The 23,994-nt window shown below is 45.1% G+C and overlaps 1 protein-coding gene across 2 annotated transcripts in view; it reads right to left on the bottom strand.

Annotated features, from left to right (window-relative positions):
- The window catches only part of CNKSR1 (connector enhancer of kinase suppressor of Ras 1), a 415,561-nt gene that overhangs the window by 81,834 nt on the left and 309,733 nt on the right, over positions 1–23,994 (bottom strand). For both annotated transcript variants that reach the window (XM_069622809.1, XM_069622810.1), the window contains exons 15-18: positions 23,706–23,779; positions 17,247–17,318; positions 16,904–16,977; positions 5,918–5,994 (exon numbers count right to left, since the gene is read on the bottom strand). In XM_069622809.1, the coding sequence (XP_069478910.1) occupies positions 5,918–5,994; positions 16,904–16,977; positions 17,247–17,318; positions 23,706–23,779 (297 nt within the window). The remainder of the gene's footprint in view (positions 1–5,917; positions 5,995–16,903; positions 16,978–17,246; positions 17,319–23,705; positions 23,780–23,994) is intronic.

Here is a 23,994-nt window from a genome sequence, read left to right as displayed (position 1 = left end):
TCTTTCAGATTAGATGAAGGGATGCAGCCACAGTCTTTTTCCTCTAGCTGGATTCCAGGATGCAAGCTTAAGATGACTTCAGCTTCATGTTTCTAGTTTCAGCTTCCGACTTCAGTTTCAACTTCAAACTTGTGACAAGAAGGTGCGTGTGAGGGCCGCCTGTTAAACAAAGCACTCACCATTCACTCAGGCTCACTCAGCCAATCGCACGCAAGTGCAGTCATGCAGGCAGCACCCAATCTAGCTCACAGGCATTCAGGCCATTCACCAGAAATCAGGCAACCACAACACAGGAGGTGGATTGGGGTTACACATAAGTCTTTCAATGCACTACACTGAATTGATTCCAGTTTCAGACAGGGCCGGCTTAGGCATTGTGTCACACAACCAAAACTAGACACCCACAACACAGAATGCATATTGACTACTCACTCCACTCAGGCAGTTTCCACTCCCAGTGTGTACCCACAACAAGCATCCCCTGGGATGGCTCAAGACAGTTTGGCAGGAGGCAGCCACAGAGCCATATATGGTCCTTTCACCCAACACCCATTCAGGGGAAAGGAACAGAGCGAGGGCTTCTCAGGACTTTGAGAAATAAGGGGGGTATGGGCCCTATTCATGCAGCCAGAGGCGGCGAGTCAGAGCCTGAGAAGGACAGAACCTACTTGGATAACCATGGAGGACCAAATGTGAGCCTTGGTAGAAGGCCAGCTAATCATGAACCACCAACAATAAGAGACGCCAACAGCCCTGCATGGTTTGATAGCCACACAGGGGCACACAGCAATAACACCAACAGTGCGCCAAAAACTGGGGTATGGGGGAAAACCCATCAGGCTTTTTAGTTAATTCTGAGAGAGCCACTGAAACAGCCTGTGGCTCAAAGGCCATTGGGCTCACTACGTATCATCACTCCTTAGGGGTAACGTTCAAAATGCTTTCCAGGCCATGAACATCGACATGTACACCTTATATGAGGAAATAAAACTAATTATTATAGAAAGGATGGGGCATGACCAAAAACATGTGGCTGAGTGAGGAACCAAGACAGCTGTACTATAGAGTCTTGGACATGAGGAACATATGCCTGGGGATGAAGACCTTCTAGAAAGCAAAGGAAATGTTTTTACTGGAGCAGCTCACCCACTCTTTCCCTCCATATCTACAGAAGGTGGTATACCAGCTCCACAATTCAAGATTGGAAGGGGCCATTCAAACATCCAAAGCATATCATCGAGCTATGTCCACGCTATAACCTCCCACTGATTCTAGGAAACACGACAAGGTGAAATCGATACCCTGGAGAAAAGAAGGCAGTCTTACAAAGTGGGCATCCAGCCCTTTATGAACCACAACAATACAGATTTCCCCACCTAAGTGGACCAGATCAGACCTTACTTAGTTCCTCAGCTGGAGATGTGAATGGTTTGGCAGGCTGAAGAAGGATGGTATGGAGGGTTGCCTAGAGCAATGTCTGATGTTAATATTAAAGTCTAAAACTTTCAGACATCACCTCTTATTTTGCAGGTGTGCATAGGAATCATTGGGTGAAAACTTAAGATATCCACTGTGGCAATGCCAGGCCTACGTGAGGAGGTATTGATTGGCACAGTCTTACTCCTATTGAAACAGTGCCTAGAGTACATTAACTCCAGTCTTTAAGAGTTAAAAGAAAACTAGGTAGGACAGTCCCGGTTCAAAACAAGGAAATTGGAGAGGGAATGGGCATTTACTGGAAAAGGTGGAGGTAAGTGACAGGGTCACAGTTGCAATCCAGTCAAAAGAAGAAGGGGTAAGAAGGAACCTAGTCTGTAACCTACCAAAGTGCTTAAACATGTGCAGGGATACTGGAATCACCATTCCTGCCACAATACTCATCCACCACTGTCCAAGTCAGGTCTTGTTTTCCTTTTTTGTTTTAGATAGACAACTCATAGAATGCAGCTGGGCGCAACAAAGAGAACCTGAACCAGAACCAGGGAAATGGAATGGAAGTGGAATGGACTTGCATTTTCCCTGCACAAAAGAGATGAGACAGCCAACACCCCATCCAGCAACCCCAGACAGACTGCAGGAGAAGGGTGGGAAAACAGAAAATGGAATAAGGAGTGAAAAGAGACTGGATTTGTGGAGTGGCTCCATGCAGTTGGAAACTAAGCACCAGCACATGAGAACCAAAGGGAAAACAAGTAAACAGAGCACATGGCTGCCACCTGTAAGGAAGGTATGGTATCAACAGTAAGACAGACACAAGTGACCACAGTTCAAGGGTGTTTATTGAACTTCGAAAAGGGTTTTAAAAACGCCCATCTAATCTTAAATCTAAAGATGGGAGCAAGCTACGACCATCAAACAATAACGCAGTCCTAGTGGTGTCTTGTAAAAAAAAAAGGGCTTATACTAAAAAAAAGATTGCCAATCCTTACCTTTAAATACAAATAGTGTGGGAAACAATGTTATGTAAAAGAAAGAAGTTTTCAAGAAATGACATGTCAGGATATTCAGGACGTTGGCCTCCCCCTTCCCCATGTTTTCAGCACGGCACAAGGCGATACACTCAAGCTTAGCACAGTCTCTGGCTTCTCTAGCATGAGGGTGCAGTTCAAATATTAGCATTAGGGCCTTCCGTGCCCAAGTCGCTTTGCCTTTCAAAGTCTCTTCTTTCAGAGGGCCTGATGTGACAAACAATATGTTATTTTCCTCTTACGATTTTACACATACTCAATTTCTCAGGTGATTCACTATTCACCTTGCATACTCCTCAACCGGGTTCAAAATCCCCTTTAACACAATGCTCGTAGGATTTCCATGTATCCAATATCCAATTTCTTGGGTGATTAACGGTTCACTCCGGATCCCCCTCAGCTGGGTTCAGATCCGTTTTAAACACAATGGTCAATCAGTCTCCCTCTTCCCTATTCATTCTAATACAAGATTGCTTTAACCAAAAGCTTTAAATTGATCTCCCTCATTCGGGCTCGGACCAACTTCATCTACTTTGCCATCAACTCTCTTTGCAGTAACATCAAAGACTTTCGATTGTGCACTAGATTTTGCTTGACCCGTTGCAGGACCACTTTGATTCACAATCCTTTGCCGCTTTCGCTTTTGCCACCGCTCAGTTGGATACCTTACAGAGACCTTCGAATGAGCATGCACGCGGTGCCGGACCACTCTGTCAAAGGTATTGTATCTTGGATTCAATGTTCAATACCTCATATGTTGTTCAGTTTTACTCACGTTAGTTATCACAGGTGTTTCATACACTGTTCACTTCAGCGCTCATCATACAATGTTGCCGCTTATAACCTTGGCTTCAACACAGACCGGCTGTGTTGATTTCACTTGCGCTGCATTTTTGTTTTCCCTGCCTTGATTATCGATGCGGGAGGGTCCCAGGTACCTCTGACACACAATGCAGGATTTTCAGCCTGGTTTCCTGGTCTTATGCTTTTTATTCTCAAGGTTTCGCGAAAGTAATGGTTCCTTGTTGAAAAGGGCAAGGGAACTTCCCTCCTTGTGATCCCCTTCGGTTTTGCCATCTGTCTCCTTGCGTTAAACTACCATCTTGGAACTGCCGTTTCCTCGTGTGTTTTGCCTCACTCAGAGTATGCTCTCATGCTCCACCTTTTATCCGTGTAGGGAAGTGTAATGGGAGTCAGGTGTACGTAATGGTCAGTAATTGCCTGACCCTGCATGACCATTGTATTGGAACATGTCCGGTATATGGCACGGGTGTTAGTCCATTTTCTCTCATAGAGAACTGGCTGGGAGAAAGTGTTTGTCTCGTGAAAGGGGGTGGGAGGTTGCGTTCCTAAGTATCCTACAAGGTAGGATGGGGTAAATGTGTTACAGGGAATGGGATACCGCGCCTCGCCCTCCGATGTCCCACTTCCACTCCCCGAAGACCCCTCATCCAGGTGATCCTCCCGCACTGGTCCACCCCCAGGAACTGGATCCAAAAGCAATGGCTGTGTCCTGGCCACCTGGATGACAGATCCCCGGCGACTAGCGGGTGAGACACCTGGTTTCTCACAGACCACACAAATGGAGAATGCAAAGGAGGCATGGTTAGACGCCTTCTTAAAGACTAAGTCCCTATACCCAGGGGATTATCTTAGCTAGTGCTAAAGCGTGGGAGGGAAGTTCCAGGAAGTGGAGTATAGGAGATCAGCAAGATCAGAGGAGAGGAAAAAGGAGAGCAAGTGAGTCAGTCAGAGTGTGTTGGTGGGTGAGGGAGTCAAGGATGAAGATGTGAGAACGAGGAGAATCTGTGGAGTTAATCTTTTAGAGGAAAATAGCCAGAAAAATCAGAAAACCCTGTCATGCCCCTTAGGAAGTACCAGAGGGAGACAGTTAAAGAATGCCAATGCCTTTAGGACAAGGGATCGATCCTTGAAATAGAGGGACACCTGGCTATAGTGAACAGAGACTGAAGAAGCATCGGGGCTTATTGAAACCTACTTAGAGATTTAATTCTGATGAGAAACATTGTGGCTAATGTGACATTTGGGCTAAGGGCCCCATTCATCTTAGGGTTGGGATTTCTTAAGTTAGGCTATTGTCTTGTGATCTGGTTATATCAATGACTGCATCTAAAATACTTACCTGCTTTTGCCAACAAAGTTATCTTAATATATGGTGACTGTATATATTTGAATCATAGATTTGGGTGATACTACCACCTGTTAGATTTATTATCCAGTGTGTTGAAGAGGCCTATAATAAATAACTATTTGTATTGAATTATTGTGTGTGCCATACTGTGTGTCCTCATTGAGCGCCGCTGACCCCACTCACTCTCCAAGTTCTATGTTCACTACAACTAGGATGGCCTCCTAATGTCCACCAGGCCAAATTTTAGAAATCCATCTTAACAAGAACCAAACCAGGAATAGAAATCTGTAGAACAGGCGAAACAGCAATCCACCTCCATGTTTACAAGTGCAGTCCTCTGAGACTTAGATTGCACTATCAAGGACACGTGTTCCTCGAAGAACATATTAGGATCCCGGCCAACTTCAGGGCAAAGCCACCTACTGTTGGATATTGGCAGTGGTTCCTCTACAACCTCACTTGAGGCTTAGTACGTCTGCTATGATGAAACTGTCCAATTCCAATTGAATATTCTTGTGAGCATAAAAGGGGAAAATCAATACTAGCCTGGGATTGATGTTCAGTTTTGGGCTACTGGCCCTTGCAATGGGTCTCCAAAATGTGGCCTACTGGAGCATGTTCCCGAAAGTGCACTCACTTGCAGTAGAGGTGACACTACAGGAAGGGAGCCACTGAGTGGAACGGGCAAGGGGGGCCTGGTATCAGAATCCCCAAATAACACACGCAGGTCATGTCAAGATCGGCTTCAGGGATCAGACTAATGCATGTTCTTTGGTCATTAAACCGTGGCTTGTGAGGCAAACATTGCCCACTGAACCCGCTGCAAAGGTAAGCCTGTAAATCACTGCAAATGGAATAAGAAACCAAAAACTAGCGGGTGATAAAAGCACAAGAATCAGACCTCAATCAGCAGCAAAACAGGGTTCTAAGCGGGTGCACAGTAAGGTAGGGATAAGGAGTGGGCTTTGCATCAATTCCTATGGCTTTGCATCAATTCCTATCACACTATCTTTAACTGCTAAGGTACAATCTCGTTACGAGGTCAGGCACCCATGTGTGTGATTGAGTAGAGCGTAGAAAGGCACTTATTACAATAAAGCACAGACAATGGCCTTTCGCGGTTTGTTAGGTTTCTCCAGCTCATGTTTATTCTTTCCCTTCTACAGGTGAGGGTGCAGAGCAATGTATTCATGGAGGCAAATTAATTACATTTTAGGACCGTTGTGCCTTCTGGCACATCCTGCGCCTTACCCTTTGGGCATATCTCTCCCCTGTAGGCATTCTCAATGAATCTCACCTCTTCTAACATAGACCCAGGTCTGGCAATGGTGCTCTCCTCCTCCGGTTCATCTGCCTCTGACTCACTGTAGCAATCTGTAGAAGAAAGTAATATAACTTGATCAAGAGCAGGTAAAGATCACAGAAAATCTAAGGTCACAAGCACTAAATGATTGATGGGCAAGAGGTATAAAACAGATTAAATTACACGATACGTGGGCCCATGAGAATGAAAATGTGCGGGCTACCACCAGTAACATACTTTCTGCAAATAGTTCTATAGAGTATACACATTCCTTTACATCTGCTCTGCAATCTTGCGCATCTCTATAGGAATGCAAAACCTACTGAATTACCTAGTCTAGCCCACTTTCGCCACAAGCATTTTTCACAGATTTGTTTTGCACTTTTGTGCGGTTGCGAAAAGCCGATCTTAAGTGGGTTTAGGGTGTATATGGGAGTGGGATTCTTTATCAGAGAGCATCATCCATTAAGGGTCTGAATGGATGATGAAAATAGGTTTAGCATAGTGAAAGACAAAAGCAGTGTCTCTTACCAGCTAATATAAATGTCAATAGAAATTAGAATACAGGCGTATATGTACTACATTGCAGTAAATAATAGCATTAATGTAACTGGCAATAATAACAGTGCATACTCCTCCACCTCGCACTCCCTTCAGTACCAGCCCTCTTACGAATGGGACCCGGTAACATGTCTAGATGTCATCTATGAAAAGGAATATAGGCCTCCAAACAACTAAACCTCCGAAGGCACACACTGCCTCCAAGACAGGATGGACAAAAAGTAGGGTGAAGAAGCTTTAAGTTCACCTAAGGGTCAAATAAAACTATGAAAACCTGATGGTCGCCAAGGGCCATATTACCTTTGTGGAAGACCTTTAAGGACTCTGTTGAAAGAGCATACAGCTCACAAACTCTGAGCCAAAGTGTGAGTAACTAGGAAAAGCGATTTCTCAGGTGATGAGTTTAATGTCACATGCAGACAAGAGTTAAACCTGTTTATGACGGAGGTACCAACACATGTTTAAAGTGCCTACAGGGACAATGGGCATAGATGTTCCCCGGAGATCTGTCGTCCAGGTGGCCAGGACACGGCCATCGCTATTGGATCCAGTTCATGGGGGTATACCAGTGGGGGAGGATCACCTCGGTTAGGGGACTTCAGGGATTGAAAGTGGGACACCGAGTGCTGAGACGCGGTATCCCCTTCCCTCTAACACCTTTGCCCCGTCCTACCCTGTAGGATATTTAGAAGCTCTACCCCCCCCCTTTTCCCACACAAACACTTTCTTACATAACAGACAACTGACTAAAACGAGAGCCGTTTACCTGACATGTCTCAGCATTCGAGTCAAGCAGAGTCAGGCAATTGACAATAACCAGGCACACCTGGCGGCCCTTTACCTTCCACACAGGGATAAAAGGTGGAGCACGAAAGCACACTTCGAGCAAGGCCAAATGCACGAGGAGACAGCTACACCAAACCGGCAGTACAAAGGAAAAAGAAAAGCTGTGAGAACAGGAAGGACGACAAAGGGGGAATTGCCCTTTTCAACTTGACCCACAAAGCTTCCAGAAGGGAAAACATAAGCCCGGCTTGCGGCGCATCAGAGGCCAATGGTCCACAGCGGCCTCCCGCTTTGATAATGCAGGAGGAGAGGCAAGCGGACTACTGTGGTACTATCCTTGACTCCAGGGAACAAAGAAGCCAACAGGTTCAGCACAGCTGGTGAGTCGGAGGAAGCGGATATCAAACCGAACTGTGTTAAGCCCAAGGTTGCCAGTAGCATATTTTTGGACGCAAGAAGAAAGGGCTTGTGTGTATGTTTGAACTTTAAAGAAAACCTAGTTGAGGTCCTGGTGCACAGGGGTCCAGCAGCCACATGGGCACTCATTCAAAAGGCTCTGCCGGGAACGGTTTGTGAAACTACAACAACCAGAAGACCCTAGGAAAGGGTGGCGTGAGGCATCAGAGTGGTCCTATAAGGGTCACGTCAAAACCCTTATACCGTCGAAAGTCTGACCCGTTGCCAGAAGAAAGCTAGGGGAAGAGAACCCCGCGTTCCACTACGAATGTGAACTGTGATAATTGGCAAGTGTGAATCCGACAGAGGGATGCTGGAATAAAGCTAAAGAGAGAGAATCCCTGCTTTCTGATAAAACTGAGCACTACATATACTGTATTAGGAATATATTAACTGTGTTGAAGGACCGTAGTGAACCCGACGGAGGGAGGCCCGTTTGTAGGAAGGATCCGAGCCCGGCAGAGGGAGATCCCAAGAGCGAGTTTGTACGAAAAGGATCCAAACCCGTCAGAGGGAGATGCCAGGGGCGTAGAGCAATCACCCAAGGAACTTTTTTTTGTTTGGTACTTTGAATCAGTAAACCTTCTAAGGCAAGAGACTTTTGCAGGAAAGAGACTTAGCCTCTGAAGGGGTTTTGAGATTGTGGAACTGAACTGTGAACCTCGTGCTGTTGAGGCCCAGGAGGGTGCTGTGCTCTAGAGTCCCGCCTTGTCCTATGCCTCAAAAGTGGGGAAGGGAGACCCAGCCATGCTATCCTGACTTATTTTGTGAACACTTCTTTCTTTTCTGGTGAACATTACCCCACACACTTTTCTGTAACTAATAGTAAGGATTGGCAATAGGTTTTTTAGTAGAGGCCCCTTTTATTTGAAAATACGCCACTAGGACTGCCTTATCATTATTATTATTTGATGGTCGTAGCTTACTCTCATCTTAGCTTTAGGTTTAGATTAGGCGTTCATCTCACCCGGTTTAAGGTTCAATAAACACCCTTGCACTGTGATCACTTGTGTCTGTCTTTACTGTTGCCGCCATGAGTTCCGTATACAACTCTCAAAGCCTATGAAGTGCCTCATCCTATAGCCAGATTCCTACAGAGTGATTCTGTACTCACCAGCAGTTAAAAGATCCTACTTGTTTGAGTTAAGTTGTATGCTGCTGAAGGTCAGAACTGATTAACAGAGAAACAAGAGGAAACAAATCGCTAAGCAGGCTTGTGAAAGAATTGAATCTCATAGGCTATGGTGGTTGGGCAGGGGGTTTACTTGGCCTATGACCTAGGTTTATCAGGGCCAGGCCTTTAAGCTCATTAATGGAAACTAGAGAATGTGGATCACCCCCTCGCAATGGAAATTCTCCCTGCAAGTGATTTACACACCATTTGAATTGGATTGAGTCAACAGATCAGAAACCCTATGACCCTATTTGACCAGGACAGGATCAGCAAGATCAAGTTGCACTCTTCATTTTGTGCAGAAATCTTGAAATCAAAGTTGTTGCATTGAAGAAAGGAACATTAAACCAGGGGGGATGATTTCACCGAGTTACAAAACCATTGCCCGTTTAAGATGTATAAAGAGGAATCCCGTATTCGTTTAGGAGCCAGAACGTACTGTAGCCAACCTCATTTTAGTAATAGCATCACAATGATCGCCAGATGGTATGACTACTTAGGTGGGGCTGAATATAACTTGAAGTTTACTTTTGGGTTCTGTGTGCCTGTTTAGTGTGAATTTAAAATGAAGATGTCCATGGCCAAGTTCCAGATTGAAAAAGCGAGTCACTTTGTTATCTGTGACTTGTGTGGAGAAGACAGCAGACATACAGCATTTCTGGATATTCTATCCTTTTTGAGGCTTGCTGGAGGAATACTCTGCTGAAGCAAACCAAAACCTGTGTTAGCCTGGGAGGGTCAAGCACTGCAGATGCAAAAAAATCATTGTGTCAAATAAATGGTTTCGGCTGATGGAGACAGCAAAGCGAGCCTTACCATTTACATGCCCTAGTTTTGCACTTGCTAAGAACTTAATTCATAGTAAAGCCTTTCTGCTTCAGTTACCTTGCTCAGCTCATCTGAGGGCACTCTTCAGTTCGTAAGGCTACCACTGCAAGGGTACCCGAATATCCTTTGTGAAATTCCTTGTTGTTTTTAAGTTGGACACATCACCTAAAAGTGTTGTACAGAAGGGGTACTTTTAATCCCTTTTTCCTTTTCTAATATGTTTGTTACTTGCATGATGTGTTTGTTAGGTAGCATTCTCATAAATGTGCCAATTCACTCTACTTTAGAGCCCTCCAGCTCTTTTACTAAACTTTGGGACATTGAATTTTTCATTTCACTGTGTTTTCTGTGTTTATTTCATTTGGTTATGGAGTCTAAACAACTCCATAGGCATCATCTTTTCATGTGCGTCACACAGCACCCTCAGTGCAGTGACACAGGGAAACCTTTTCAGGCTTCCCCAAGGTTTAAATACCTTCTTTGGGATAAACTACCGTTTCCCATCGAAAGTAAAGTGAAATTGACTTTACTAGTCTTTTCAAATTCCTAGACCCAGCACACCCTATCTTACAATAGAGTGCTGGAGGGGTTACCTAGTATCCCCTGTGTCTAGATACTAATGTAGCAGTCAAATGCTACCCTTTCCCCTTGAAATGGCTGGTGGCAGTGGTTTTACAACAAACTACCATGGTTTTTCCCGACCGCAAACACCGGTAGTGTTAGATCGCAGGAGCCATGGTTTTCAAAATGGCATCTGAGCCCCCTTTGTTTAAACAGGTCCTGGTCGTCTTTTTTCGCCTTTTTTTGTGGAAAGGTCCTTCTACAGTTTTGCTCTGCGCACCAAACCAGGTTTGGTTTCTTTGTTCATTCGCCTTTGGCAGGTTTCAGGACTGAAAACCACCTCTGGCACCCGAGTGTCTGGGGTGGGCAGTGAGGGAGGTGCCCGCAACTCTCTGTACTTAGTCTCCTAGGAGACCCAAATGCACTCTGGTGTGATTGGCTGGCTGACTGTCCGGCAAGGAAAGCCACCGTGCTAGGTGAGTGACAGCCAGGCTGGAATGAATGTGAGAGAACTGAATAAAAGAAGTGTTCTGTGGACTGACCAGCTCCCCCAGGGCTTCTGTTGTGCACCAGTCATCATTCCGAGTTTTGCCTCGGGGCTCTGCAGGTCTCCATCTTTAGGGCTAAGAACAAGCTTCCTGCAGTTACTGCTCTACAACTCGAAGAATGGACCTTCCAGGAGTAGGCTTTTGTGCTTGCCACGTGTGTCGCCCTCCACCGCTTGAGTGTGGTGCTAGTCGCTGCTGTCCACTTCTATCCTATCCTGGGGTCTCCTGATATTGTGGTACTTATGGTGGTCTACCTGTCAGGGTGCCTGGGTCATCCAGCTGGCCAGCATAAGGATCTGTTTCACCGGAGTTCAGAACCACCCCTTAGCCAGACCCAATCCCAATGCCGAAAGCGACCCCTGCATCTGCGACACATGGACCCCCGGCAACAGGACCTTTTCAAAGAAGAAATCAGAACCCCAAGGAACATTCCTAACCAAATCGGAGAAAGGGGGTATTGAGCCTGCATATGCCGTTTTCTCCCCTATCTTCCGCAATGGGTTTGCATTGACGCAAAGTTCTGACGCCGCCTCTCCCTTGCCTGGTTGGGATCAGTGGCATTCTAGCCAAGGATTCTCCCGGGGCTTGCACTGTGTGGTGGGATTAGAAGAGGACCCCTACTCTCTGATTCTTACTGTTTCTGTATTCTTGGAACATTTTCAACAATCAGTTGGCTTTGCCAAAACCTGTTTCACCACTCCAAAAGCCTCTTGACTCTCTTTAAATACTCCTCCTTGGAACTACTAATATTCTTAACAGAATTGCGGTCACTGTTTTAAAAGTGTTAGGATTTCTAGTGAGCCCCCCACCCCCTTATGGTAAATGTATATATGTGTGTATTTGTGTGGTAGTATTTTTTACCTATTGGTTTGATTGCATAGAGTGTATCCAGACCTATTAAAATAGTGTATTTATGTACTCTACCGTGTTACTGGTTTTATTTGATGGCTGTGTGTGTCTCATTGTACTAATTCACTGACCACACTATATCTCTGAAATCTAAACCTTACTCCTCAGCTTACTACCTTGATAGAGTTTTTCCTATTCACTATAATCTGACAGCCTCCCAAAATCCTCCCTGAGGTCTGAGTCTAGCAATCCATTTCAACACTAATTACTAACTTATTGGCACAATTATGGATACAACAAGATAAAAGTAACAACACAAATACAGATGAGGGGATCAATGCAGTGTGAAATTCCCACACGGGGTGCATTTGAAGTCTTGCTATTTCCCAAACTGTGTCAGTGGAACAGAATGAATTCAATAAATCGTACACAATAGAGATTGTAGCTATATGTATCCCACACACAGATAGCAGCTGTAATTGGGAAGTGACAGTGAATAGCACTTTCTCATCAGATAATGTTTAATTTTGAAGTTGTATATAGCCCCACTATCACCGGGAATCTAGTTTCAGAGTTTTCAGTTAATCAGTGTTACTTTTTCCGATCATGATTACCCACAATGTGGTTCAATTTATTGACCATGGGAATAATTGGTGGTTGAATGGCTGAGTTAGCCTAACCACGGTATTGAACCCATGACACATGGAATCATCCTGTTCTGTAGGGAAGGCATGGTATCACAAGTATGACACTGACACAATGGATACAATTTGTAAAACCTATTGAAAATGTTGGGGTTGGAGAAACTCCTATTTTGCCCTATAACTAAGATGGGAGTAGTCTCGATCATCAAACTATAAACAAAACAGTCCTAGTGGAGACCATCAATTCAAAATGGCCTATGCTAACAGAAACCTAATGCCTACCCCATCTCTTGTACAAAAAAGTGTAACAAGGAGAAATGTATGCAAAGGAAAAATCAGTACTCAAACAAATAAAGGTAGTTGAAGCAGCTCTCCCCACGTTAAACCTCACGGAGTAAGTTTGTCCTTGTAGGCAGGATGACACACTGGCTCTGTTTCTAACACTCGAAGCAGTTCCAAACCATGGATTGAGGCCTGCCTGACCTTCCACGTTAAAGTCTCTTTCTGGACTTTCAAAATTGTATTCGAACGTAAAGTTGACAAAGGTCCCCCTCTGCCGGGCTCAGACCGTACTGCACTCAGTTCATGTAGGTCCCCATCTGTTGGGCTCAGATCTTTCACATCACAGTTCGACACACACTTGCAAGGAGCCCCCCTTCGCCAAGCGTATTGTACTTTGCATCTCTCTCAATCGGGTTCGGATGTCAAAGACTTTCAATTGTGCGTGGCTCTCTTTACAGACCACCACAGGACCACTTTGACTCAAAGTTCACGTTTACTCTCACTTTTTCTACTTTTGCTGTTTGTTTGCCTTTTTGCTTTAAACAATGAACCTTTCACAGAGACTTTTCAAATGGGCTACTTCTCTTTGCAGGACCACATTGTTACTTAGTATCGCTGATCTCACAGCTGCCTTTTACTTCAAAGTTCATTCACAGGTTTGCTTTTCTTTGTATCTCATCCACACACGTGCAGCCTTCACTTACGATATAATCTTGCTACTTCATTCACTTTAACACTTATTTCTTGTTTTGCTATTTCCAATTCACGAGTCAAGGTAAGTGCCGCAGGCTTGACCTCACCTCCTCAACTCTGCCATTCACCCGGGAGGATAGCTGCATCCTTGAAACACATTGCAATCTTCACTTGTAGGATCTGGCCTTTTCCACGTGTCTTTCGCGGTCTGCGAAGGCAACAACCTCCAATAGGGAACCGTTGGGTGTTCGGACCGCTGCTCTCGTCCCTTGGTCCGTTGCTCTGCTCCAGCAGGTGTGCCTTCATCCCGGAAGCTCTGCTCATACTCCTGTTCCACCTTGCTCAGAGTACGTCTTTGGGTGTTGCCCTTTATTTGTCTGAGGAGAGCTAACTGGTATCAGGTGTATGCATTTAGTGTAAAGTGCCTGACCCGATTAAATGGACATGTCCAATACGATGTGAGAGAGTTAGTCTGGTGTCTCTCAGCCACCCTCTTCCTTGGCCCAGTGTGTTTGTAAAAAGGGAGGGGGGTGGGGGGCAGTTGGGACTTCGGAAAATCCTACAACATAGGATGAGGTAGATGAGCAAAAAAAGGGGCAATACCGCATCTCACTATCAGCTGTCTCACCCCCACTACCCGAATACCCCTCACCAAGGTGATCCTTCCGCACTGGTCCACCCCCAGGGACTGGATCCAAAAGTGATGGCTTTGTCCTGGCTACCTGGATGACAAGTCTCTGAAGACTAGCGGGTGAGACACCCTTTGGTTTCTCACAGTTTCCAAGGGGAGCACAGTCACCTTGAGCTATCATCCAGGCTAGGAAGGGAACTGCCTTCCATTAGATCTTTTGGTTGAGGACTGAGTACTTAAACTAGGCTCCCCCTACTACTGCCTCTGGCTGCAGAGATTCCATGGTCATCAGAGGCTTCACTCATTCTGGGGGGGGAAGGAGGTGTTGGATTGTACTACATCATATCCCCAAAGGCATTGTTGTAGTTGTCTACATGTATGAGGAATTATGAGTCTTCTCTATCTCGCTCTGGTGAGCTCTATTGATCTCCACATGTTTCCTCTTTAGTACTAAACTTAGAACTTATTTTAAATGAATAGTAGAATAGGCCACTTCAGTTAATAAGCCACCCGTCACAACGCCACTTAGAGGACGTAGAATGAAAGGTATCTCTGAGTCACTGAAATAACACAAAAAAGGAGATAAGGCAGAAGATAAAAAGGATGGCAACATGCATGTTACACAGGTTACCAGCATCTGGTCTGCCTTTGTAATTGTTAATTTGTAAAGCACTGATTCACAAGTAAAGTGCTTCAAAGCGCTTCAAGGCGGGAAGGCAACAAGGGATTACAGTCGTCATTCTTAGGCCTTGAAGATTGCGAATGATCAAACAACATTAACTAGCATACTAGGCCAGAGGCATATCTACAACTAAGTGTGTGACAGAGGGGAGAGAGGGAGAGAGGGAAAGGAACGTACAGTACAATAAACGACAGTACTAGGCCTGGCTAGGGAGGGTAGACAGAGGGAGGATCGGACAGACAGACTTCCTAGGCCTAGTACATTCATGGTCGTGCAAGTGTGCAGAGACAGGAAGTGCGAGGGAGGGAGTGGGACAAGTGTGCCTAGTCCAGCAGGGGCCAGGGTTAAGTGTGGAGTGGTTTCTCCTTTCAAGGAGCATAATGCAGTAGTGTCAAGAAAAGTGCAGAGGCCCGTAGGCAAGTGCAAGACTGGCGGAGGAGCCTGGGACCTGTATGGCTCTGGAGGTGCACCAGAAGACCAGTCATCGAGCTGAGCAGGTTGGGAAAAGAAGGAAGACGGGAAAGCAGCAAGGAGAGAGGAGGTTAGCAGGGGAGAGGGAGAGAGAGAAAGAGGACGCCAAAAGGAAGGCTTTGAGGAGTTTCCGGAATTTAAGGAGGTCCGGTTCAAGACGGAGAGAGGCAGGGAGGCTGTTCCAGAGGGAGGCACCTGCAGAGAATAAGGTTCTACCCCCAAATCTCTGTTTGGCAAAACGGCTCACCCACAGAGAGTTGGAGGAGGCCGAGCGGAGAGCTCTAGAAGGAGAGTATTTAGGAAGAGAGAATTGTAAATCGTAGGGGTCTGGCCCCAGAAAGACTTGTGGACTATGCAGGGGGACTTGAACCTGCTTCTTGCAGCCACAGGGAGCCAGTAGAGTGATTTCAGCGCCGGAGATTTGCAGTCCCTGGGGTAGAAGCCAAGGATAAATCGTGCAGTTCTGTACTGGATAAGTTGTAAAGGTCGACGAGTAGATGAAGGCAGATTAGAAAGAGGCTATTGCAATAGGTCAGCCTAGAGAGGACCAGGGATCTGGAGACAGTGGGCTTCTGGGGGAAGGAGAGGAAAGGAAGAATACCTCTGAGGGGGTGCAGATGGTAGTGAGATTTTTTTGGACACGTTCCAGATGTGAAAAGAGAAGGAGAGAGTAGAGTCGAAGATAGCCCCCAGATGTTTTGCCTCACCGGTGGGTGGGGGCACAGGACCAAGGGAGGCCTTTAAAATAGCCAGGGGACAGAAAAGATGTAAGATGTTGTCTTAAGAGCCTGCTGGGTTTGACTAGTCCCAAATTCTACCAAGTCCTAAGTGTAGTCGGCCCCCCACTCCAAACTATGTTCAATTGTGAGATTCGTGTCAAGGTTTTGAATGTCAAAAAGCCATACACCCAAAGAATCCAATACTCATATAAGCCTAGAATGCATCTAGTTGCTTTAGGTTTGTATCAGGTACACACAGCACACTGCTGGAACATGAGCACACAAGTGCCTGTGGGGCTCAAACAGAGGTTTGCACACCAACAGGATTTACAATAATTCAAAACGGAACTAGAGCAGCAGAAAAAAAAAGAAAATTGAGAACTTGTGAGTGAGAAATTTAGGAGCGAGGGAAAGGTGCGTCTGTCCTTTGACGTGGAGACAAGGGAGTGGGTAAGTGAAGCAATGCTACATTATGGCTGCCAGGACCTAGGGACATTGGATGGGACAAGGGTTTCTAAGCACATGCTTTCCCCCATGCTTCATGAGAACTGTAGGGTACCATTTGGGTCTTGGTCAGCAGAGCAAAATCTGGTTTTAGCAGTACCCACTCCAGTCCACATTTTGATCTCGATTTAAAGCTCTCAGAATACTCTGTTTCATGGGGTGAGGGGAGTGGGGAATAGCTCAGGGGCAACGCATGTGTTTTGGAAGCAAGGCAACGCAGAGCAAAACAGGTTTGAAACCAGATACTGTGCTTATAAAACAATCACTGGTATTAAGCATATTATAAAATAACAATTATAAGAATGGTCACCCACATTCCTCAATCGATCGTTTCACCCTTGCCTCAGAGCACTCCTTTTTCTCCCGTTGGGTTGTCGCATACATAACTTTGCTGTTGCATGACGTAATGCTGCTACCACTTTTCTGAGTGGCCCAAACATGTCCTAGTTGTCACCTCATCCTACTGTTAAGCCACAAATACCTCAAGTGTGCCCCATGTCCCTTCACTCCTCACCAATGACCCTGCATTCTTCAGCGCTGCCTCAGGTCTACGAGATCTGCCCACACTTTCCCTCCAAGCAGCATTCTCACCTTCCTCCTTGGGATTTTGAGCCTTAGCTGGGGTGTTATATTTTGTTACTGAGGCGATGAGACGAGTGACCCACCTAAAAGAGAAAGGGTGTCAATTTCAAAGAAGTTCCACATCCAGAGACATTTTTTTAATCCATCATATATGTGGCTTGTGACAACGATCACAAAGTATATTTGGCCACTAAGACTTTAAATATTCATCTGTTAAAAGTGGTGCAGGGCGTGCAAGGTCTTAAGGGATAAGCGCATGAGATGGGTTGGACCTTCTGGACTTCCTGCACAGATCCAGAGTGCAGATTAATGAGGAAAGTGCAGGACTGGAATGCCATCAACATTTACTCACATGCTCATTTCAGCAAGCGTGTCAGCCGCAAACACAAATGGTTTGTACTTTTCATGACTCAGCTGGAACTCACTGAAATAAGCAAAGAAGAATGTTAGACCCACAAATATTTCAGAATATCTGTACGTCACACATCATTGGATGTCTCCGTCTTAAACAACCCAAACAAAAGCCACGTCAAACACCTCAACTGCAGGCAAACTTCCAACTCCAATATCTCAACCCAAGGACGCAGACTGCACTTTCCACATTGAAACTAGAGGATCTTAAATCCACCGCACACATCTCAACTCAAGCACAGAGGTTGCATCTCAAACACCACCACTGCAGATAAAGAGTTAATCTAAAAATTTCAAAGAACAAGAGTCTCAAACATCCAAACCAAAGCTCATTCAAAGTGAAAGCTCAAAGGAAAATATAAGCACGCCAATTGAACATTTTAAACCAAAGCCTCAAAGCAACGAGTCTGGACAAACCACAAATATGTAAACCAAATGTTAAAGGGTCAACGCTCCAGACCTAAAAGATTCATCCCACCTCAAAGGTCTCAACTGCAGCATCTAAAAGGCCACATCAAAGCATCCCAATTACAAAATGCATAGACCCTTCCTCAAACATTGCAGAACAATGCGTAGTATTCACCACAAGACAATGACCCAAAGGACAATTGTGCTTATCAAACATGTTAAAATAAAGACTTACAGTCCACCTAAAACAGCCGAGGTTCTAGATGCAGAGAATGCCACAAACATATCCCACCAAAACAAAATTATTTGCTGAACTGATTTGCAGTTGGCCAACATGTCGGGTCTCAGTCACTTTGCAGCATGGCAAGAGAGTCATTTGGGGGATGGCATGCATGGGGCATATCCTATGTTGGTTGACTGGACTGAGAAACAATACTGTTCTGGTGTCAGCCACAGGTGGAGGGGAATCAATGTAGCTGATTAGGCACATGTCCGGTCTCTCGATGCATAGGCCGGTGTGGCATTGTTGTATGCCAAATGCCTTATTGACCAGAAGTTTCCATGCTTTTACGGAAGCAAGTTGAGTTGAGAATTGCCAAACAAGAGATTTGAAGAAAGTCTTAGACTGTTACACTAGTAAAGCCCAATTTTCATCTCTGCTCCTTCTGCCTGAATGTCTCTTGACAAAGAGCTGTTTATTGTATTGAGGTTTTCTATAGCGCACAAAAAAATCAAGTCGTTTCACAGCACTGGTAAAGGGAATTTCTGGAAACACGGGGAAACGGTACAGTGGCTACCAATGGATTTTAAAGTACAAGGTACAAGAAAACCAGAACAGATAAAACAGCATAGGTAATGAACAGGGGAATAAGCTTGGTCAAGTGCATGTAGCTCGGCTGGGGAATGTACCAAGTAATCCTGATTGCTGTCTAGATGTGGTTTACTAATCCAGGGTAATGGGTCATATGCAGTCTATCTGAGGTTGGTAACGACTTTGCTAAATGGGTGTCAAAATAGGTAATTCTAGGACAATCAGGCTTGGAACTAAAGCAGAGTTGAGAAGTGTCACAGATGGCCTCAAGGAGACACCAACTCTCAAAGATAGTTAAAGGTTTTTAAAGTTCTGCAAATGGCTCACTAAGGGACATCTCTTTCTCTCTGGTCGCCCATGGGCTTTTCCTTCCCTAGTCCAGGAATCTATAATCCCCAAGATTGTCACTAGAGATCGGTAAATCCTAGCATCTATAATCTAACTTGCTTGTTGTGATGGCCTCAAGGTAGACGCCTCATCTATCAGACTCCCTCAAGGATTTCATAGGTGGAGCCAATCCAGATTTGACGAACCTCCGGTAAGTGGAGGGGAGGCAGGAGACAAATTGACTTGTTCCCAATGTAATCCTATGGGGGACCGCAAGGCGGGGGAGGGCAGGTACAGTGATGCTTCCTTATCCGTCTGACTGTGATTTTCCCAGATGTCTTTAGGGATTGTCTGGAGGTCACTGGGTGCACGATCTTCCACCCTTTGTTCCGTTGAGAGGTGCCTAGGAGTTGCGGGTTCGAGGATTCTTCTGGTAGGGTGCAACTGCAAGATGCAACCCCCTATCTGAGATGAAATACAGAATCCACTGATGCAGACCTCTTCAGGACACTTCACAGGATGGAGGAAGTCAAGTTCCAGTGGCGATCACCATTAACAGGCGACAACAGGCATCCTTCCAGCTGCGGTCACAAAAGCTTCTCCAGGACAGGTTTCCTTGAAGATCAGAAGCTGAAATTCAGGGTCGGGTTGGCAACTTGTGGAAAAAGCTGGCGTCCACCAAAGTTCCAGGTTCGAACATGGAACGGCAATGCTTCTGGTGAGGTATCCCACGAGAGGGCTGGTCTATCCAATTCACCTTGATGGACACTGGAGAGAATACAGGGACACTTTAGGAGGCGGCTTAGAGTCATCAACAGTCTGCTCTTCAAGAGATTCTTGGCTCCAATTGCTGCAGGAGTCCTCCCCTTGTCCAATAATCTGAGCTGGTAGCAAAAACAAACCTGCCAATGTTAAGGTTCTCCACCAATCAAACCGCCAGTAATTTGCCAATCGGGGACAACAACTGTTTTCACATCCACACCAGAAGCAGACTTTCTGGCATCTAAGATGTAGACTGGGATTAGACAGTCCCAGCCCTGTTCCTGGGCCACAGACACAAAGGCAAACCAGCCTGCAAAAGCTGCAGTATTCCCAGGCAAGTGCATGACCTTATAAGGGATTTCCTGGCAAGACAGGAAGAAGGCAAAACTACACTATGGCCGAAGAACAAGTGGAAATCTCGTGGCGTAGTCATTTTAGGGCACTAGCCAGGTTTAGTAGCCATATGCAGTAAATGCGAATGTGCACACAAAAAAGAATGCAAAAACAGTCAAAATAAAAACGGGTGCCACCAGCTTGTACTTAGACACTTATAAAAGTAACCAACAATCCCATGTGTAAAAAGCTAGGGTGATACAAAAGTATCCCCATTGCGCTGCACTGTAAGGTGATTGGTGCAATATTAAAAAAGTACAAGAATTCAAAAGGGAAAGAGTTTCCCGGTACTGACAGTGTGAAGGACTAATCAGATTCCCCATAACAATGAGAAAAGGGCATGGGAAGTGAAGCTGAAAGCTTTACACTACCCTTCAAAAAAATCAGGACAGGTTCAAAAACGGAGCAAAAAGGTATGGTGTTTCATAAAAACCTAAGTAGGGCAAGTTGCAAAAAGAAAATCTTTCCAAACACTTAAAATTACCCAGGTGCCAATTTTCTTTCGCTCTTACGCCATACTCCTTGCCCAGAGATTCTCCCTTTCTCTTTTCCGTTCTTCCTTCTCTCAACCCTGCTATTCCTACCATCTCTCCTTCTTCTGTCTGATGTTCCTCTTTCTCTACCCCTTACCGCTACCTTCAAATCCTATTCACCACTACTCTCCACCCACTGAACTCTAGTCACATTCCACTCTCCTCCCACTGCACTCTCCTCGCACTGCTACACTCTCCTCCCCACATTTCACTAATCTCTCCTCCAAGTAACCTTCCATTCACTCTCTCAGTCACACTTCTCAATCGCATCCCCCTAGACTCCCCTTTAATCTCAATCACCTTGCAGGCCACTCTCACACCAAAGTACCACTTTCTCTCAGCAATCAGCACCTCACCTTGCACACGTTCTTTAGAAGTCTCCTCCTTGCTCTGCTACACCATCCTTCCTCTGCCTGGTCGCTTGGCCGTCGTCCATCCAACCAACAATGGCCTGGTCTCTCTGTAACCTTTTATCCCATCTTTGTCTCCTCCCTTGGTTTCGCTTGTAAGCGGTTTTCCCAGTCTAACTGAAGGCTTCTTTTTCCCCAGGGTCCAGGTTACAGTGATATGATATAGCAGGACTTAAGCCTTTTAAGTTTGAAGAATAAAAAGTTAACCTTAAATAGTACACATGCACTGTTTTCCAATGTTACACAAGGACACAGGGACACACATCAAGCAAAGACATAAAATGCAGGTTAAGTATCTCATCCAGGTATACGGGTAAATAAAGTTCACTTCAACCATAGCAACGGAAGGTCGGAGGTTTCATATAAAACCAGAGGCGTAGCCAGGATTGTCTAACAAGTGGGGACTGAAGCTAGTGTAGTTGGGCCCAACGCAGTGACATTAACATCTGCAAATCTCCACACAGCGCTGCTGAGTGGGCATTTACAGATTTTGGGTGGGCCTTGCCCGCTCAGGGCCTACTATGTCTATGCCTCTGTAGAAAATCCACCGCAAAGATTACAAAGACACAGGGCCCTTCGCCTCAATTATCTAAAATGGTGGGCACAGTGTCCACTTTAACCTAAAGTCAGTACACCTAGAATATCTGAAACCAAAAAACCCTTCAACCAGGTCTACCCAAAAAGGCATGGTCCTAATCAAACATCCAGACTGGGGGACACAGAAGACACTTTAAATACTTAAAATGACAAAAGGGCAGTCTAACAAACAGTTGCACTCTGATGTCTTGCCATAAAGTCATCTTATATGTGTCTTATTCATAAAGGTGTTCTGCAATCTTTTGTGGTCATCTACATTAACATTCCACCTCCTAATATCTTTAGGTTTCAGCCATTAACCCCAAGGGACACATCTTGTGCAGACTATAGACAGCACCTGCACTCCATCATTTCAATGAATGGGGATGCGTATTTCTATGCCCCATTGGTCAGTGTTAGGAAAGAATGTCTTTTGCAGCTGTCCCTCCATTGACATCAATGGAAGCCCACAACTTTGGACTATTGTTTAATGCCTATCTTGCCTTTTGGAGGAAAGTAAAGCCCTTTTACTTTACTTCCCAATCTGTTTGGGGGGCACTGATCAGTCCCAAGGCTACCAGTGCAGGGGGGCAGTCTCCTTTTGCGATGTTCCTTTTTGTTTTTAAGCTTCACACATTGATATTTTGCTTACATTTTTCTTTTTCTTTAAGTAAGTAAAATGTTTGTTACTTCCTTTATGTGTCCATGACAGGCTGGAGGCAGCAGATATTATTCTTTCATATTTATAATTGCGTGCATTTTTGCATTTTACCATTTTGGGCACCATACAATCAAAATGGCAGTGTCGCACATGTTTCATCCTGTCCTTTGTCCATCTTCATGCCCCCTCAAGTAAGGAAACGTCATAAGAAAAGCCCTTTTCATGGACTCTGGCATAAACAGTGGTGTGAGCATCTGGCCTTACTGATCCACCACCCATCTTGGTTGAGTTTGGCTGGACTTAACTGTATATTCCCTGTTCAGTAAAATAGGATGGTCTCTCAGAACCTTACCTTTTGGCTGGTTCTGAAAATCCATCTCAGTCAGCAACCATACAACCCTATTCAGTCTCAGTTACCTTGGAAATGCAGTGTTTCTACAGAACATACCACAGTCCACACTGTAGAGTAGCCAACTGTGCAAACACTTTACACCATACCTTATCCCCTACATGCTTTAAGTGCACTACACCAAGTGCCATTGTTCCAAAATCATGTGATGTGACCAAAGCTCCCACACTATACAATGTCAGCATTCCTACAACATTGCCTGCAACCCGAACTCCTAAACCTCTCACATAGCCAGTGCTCAGACATTACTCCCCTGCAGCCGATGAACGTCATATCAATCAATACCACTATTATTACACTCATCCAGGCAGCAACACTCCCGCACCATTTCTCAAAACAGGCATTCAAAAAACATTCAATAAAGAATACATTGTTACACTATCCCATACCTTAACATCCTCCTTACCCTGCCATCTACAAATTACCCAGTGAGAGCACCTACAGCTTCCCCACAGTGCAGTGCCTCAACACCACATTCGCAAACCATTATACAGCATCCTGCACACTCTACTCCTAGAACAACCCCTGCAGCTGGCCCTCATGCACCAGTTGAAGAAACCAGCCTTCAGACATCTTCAAATGCTACATAGCTACACAAAAACGAGTAGAGGGTCATTGCTACGCTCACTTACAGACTCTAAACCAAAGGGATTGGAAGCATGGGGATGTTCTCCATCAGTATGTGGTGGGTCAAGATATGGATAATCTTAGACGGAGGAGTCCACAACCCCCTCACTTACTGAAATGAAAGCCTATGACAAACAGAGGATGAAGTGATCGCAGATTACTGGATGTAATTTTAAGGACAGATAAATCTGGAGATGCCACTATTTAAATGAGCAGGAAGGGGCATTTATCAGATAACCAAGAGAAAAGGACTAGACTTTACAAAACTGATTTTGGGAGAGATGAGACGAAGTAGGAGGGATGCCCATTATACACCAAACTAGAAGCAATCCTAACCACAGACTCCATATGAAGTGACCCTGCTACAGGCAGAACAGCAAATGGCTCCCGAACCAGTGAGTCAGAAGGGCGTGACCCAATCACAAATTCAGCAGTCAGTATCCTTGTTATACTAACAGGAAAGAATAGGCATGTTGTACTCACTACTTCTTCTTAGGGTCTCGTGGGCTCTCTAGGTGGTATGTGGACACATTGATGAACCCAATCGCCTTTTCATCCTGGAGACAAATGATCACAATTAGCAATTCTCTTTTCCACTATTAAGCTTGAAGGTAGTTTAGCAAAGAATTATCTCAGAAAGTAGAACAGACCGATTTCTATACTCAAAAACAGTTCCATATATCAAACATGTATAAAATGCTAATCTCATTCATGACGGATGGTAAGAAAACTATTGTTTTAAGATGGTACTTCTTTCAGCCAAGGTCCCTTG

The sequence above is a fragment of the Ambystoma mexicanum genome, chromosome 11, assembly GCF_040938575.1.
Source record: "Ambystoma mexicanum isolate Mex_15411 chromosome 11, UKY_AmexF1_1, whole genome shotgun sequence".
In the NCBI taxonomy this organism is placed as follows: Eukaryota; Metazoa; Chordata; class Amphibia; order Caudata; family Ambystomatidae; genus Ambystoma; species Ambystoma mexicanum.
The sequence above is the reverse complement of the archived record's forward strand: the minus strand, read 5'-3'. Positions and strand labels throughout refer to the sequence as shown.